A 2,201-nucleotide genomic window follows, 5' to 3' on the forward strand; every position below is an offset into this window, starting at 1 on the left:
AGGTCAAAAGGCTCTGATACCAAATGTTAGAAATCACTGAAACAAACTTGTGTTTCTAAATCATTATAATAGAAACACAATAAAAAATGATGCGGAAACAAAATAGCGTACCTCCGACCATTGTCGCCAAGAATTTCTACAGAGGTTTCTTCTTGAACTTTGATACTTCTCGGCTCAGATCTCTCGCTTTAGATAGTGTAGGAAAGCCTTTCGCTTCAAAAGGATGATTGAGCCCAGGAACCAAAATTCTCATATATATATATATATATATATATATATATATATATATATATATATTCTGCCATCAAGAATATTTATTATCACCAAATCATAACGTTCAAGAATTAATTCAAATTTGTAACGTTTGAACCATAATTAAGAACTTTAATAATATTAAATATGTAATTTAATAATAATGATTTCATGTCTAAAGAATAAAAAATTAAAATCATTTAAATCATAATAAATAAAAAAATTCATGATAATTATGAATCATAATGAGAACAGTTATATTATTATTAAATTAAATATTTAATAATAACGATTATTGCGTCGCCTCGCTGTCGCAGTCAACTTGGTTGCCTCCCTTGGAATCCTGAGTCTGACCGTCTCCCCCACCCCTCTTCCCTGATCCAGTCCCGGATTTCATCCACGGACGGATAAGCTCGCTCTCCTCTTTCCGTACCACCACTGTATATATTCACCATATGCCCCGTGGCAATGGTATTCTTCAACCTCGTTTAGTTGATACTGTGGCTGTGAGTCGATGATATCTTCACCATCTCTCGCTGCTCCCAGATCCCACCTCCGCTTCCCACCCCGCCTGCCCTCGTCCTCCTCCTGCCGCCGCCGCCGCCGCCTCCTCCTGCCCCCCCGCTGCGCTTCGGCGTCGCCACCAGTCCCCGCCTCCGAGGCGACTCTCTACGACGTGCTCGGGGTCCCGACGGGCGCCACGGGCGGCGAAATCAAGGTGGCGTACCGGCGGCTGGCGCGAGAGTGCCACCCGGACGTCGCCCCGGCTACCGAGTCGTCGGACGAGTTCATCCGACTCCACGCCGCCTACGCCACGCTCTCTGACCCGGAGAAGCGTGCCGAGTACGACCAGCGGGTAATGGCCGCCACGGCGAACGCAGCGGCAGGGAGGCGGTGGTCGCCGCGGCTGTCCTACTCGTGCAGGCCGTGCCGGAGGTGGGAGACGGATCAGTGCTGGTAGGCAGACCCGGCGTTAGCTGATCCGAGTTGTATAGGATAAAGCTGTACAGATTACGGCCATGATCCATTTTTTTTGCCCTTTTTCTTTCGTTTTGTTCCCTCTCAACGCGGGGATTGATTTTAAATCGTTTGAGTGTTTGTGTGATTAAATGGATCTTATAATCTAGTATAAATTTCAGTACGAAAGATATCGTATCCTTCGTGTGGTTTGTGTCAATCGAGCCAAGTGAGCTGCACCCAACTCATCAACACCTGGCGATTTCGTGATCCACATGCACAGGTAGGCCGCTCAAGTCATTCTCGGTTGCGTGGAATACGCTGCTGCGCCGGGCCTCATCTGGCCTTCTCCAACTCAGCTTTCCCGACTCCTCATATTATCCCATTCTATGTTCTCACAGGAAGATATCAACCTACATATCTTCACATATTATACGATTACAAAGATTACACAATGTTTCGACTCAAGAAAGAATCAATGAGCATCAGAAGAGCAGTTTCTGACAAGGTATAGAACAATGACTTCGGAGCTAATTGCAATAAACTAGTGATTTTTTTTGTTGCATTCGCCGTTTTTATGGTGGGCGGCCATCAAAGATGAGTATTCCATTCCCAGCCATCTTTCTCACCACAAGGTATAGCGATCCGCCTCGATCAGTCCTCTTCTAGCGTGCCATCATCCCCATCCTTGAGGACGACGCCACCACATCATCATTGTTATCCACTCCCAGTTCTCTGCCACCGTCGCGGGTCGACACGATCATACTTTATGTTCCTCCTTCCCTTCGCCCCAGCCCATGAGTCGTCGCCATCGTTGTCCACCGACCAAGCTCTCCTCTCCACTACTTCTTTCCAACACGGCTCCACCACCAGTACATATCATCATCGTCCAAAGTTGTATGCGATTAAGGATGAGCTCCGACCATCCATTATCATATCTTTTATGTTCTGATATCCATTTTTTAATCTCTGAATTATATAATTATGATAGT

At 46.0% G+C, this 2,201-nt stretch overlaps 1 protein-coding gene across 1 annotated transcript; it reads left to right on the top strand.

Annotated features, from left to right (window-relative positions):
• The first annotated feature begins 650 nt into the window (after window positions 1-650).
• Window positions 651-1,398, top strand: LOC103973366 (chaperone protein dnaJ 11, chloroplastic). Its single transcript, XM_009387915.3, has one exon. The coding sequence runs from the start codon at window positions 767-769 to the stop codon at window positions 1,211-1,213; it is 447 nt and encodes a 148-aa protein (XP_009386190.2). The 5' UTR covers window positions 651-766; the 3' UTR covers window positions 1,214-1,398.
• Window positions 1,399-2,201: the final 803 nt, after the last annotated feature.

The sequence above is a fragment of the Musa acuminata genome, chromosome BXJ3-7 (assembly GCF_036884655.1).
Source record: "Musa acuminata AAA Group cultivar baxijiao chromosome BXJ3-7, Cavendish_Baxijiao_AAA, whole genome shotgun sequence".
Classification (NCBI taxonomy): Eukaryota; Viridiplantae; Streptophyta; class Magnoliopsida; order Zingiberales; family Musaceae; genus Musa; species Musa acuminata.

Coding starts and splice junctions, on each gene's coding strand:
- LOC103973366 (XM_009387915.3), top strand. CDS start 767: ATGATATCTTCACCATCTCTCGCTGCTCCCAGATCCCACCTCCGCTTC.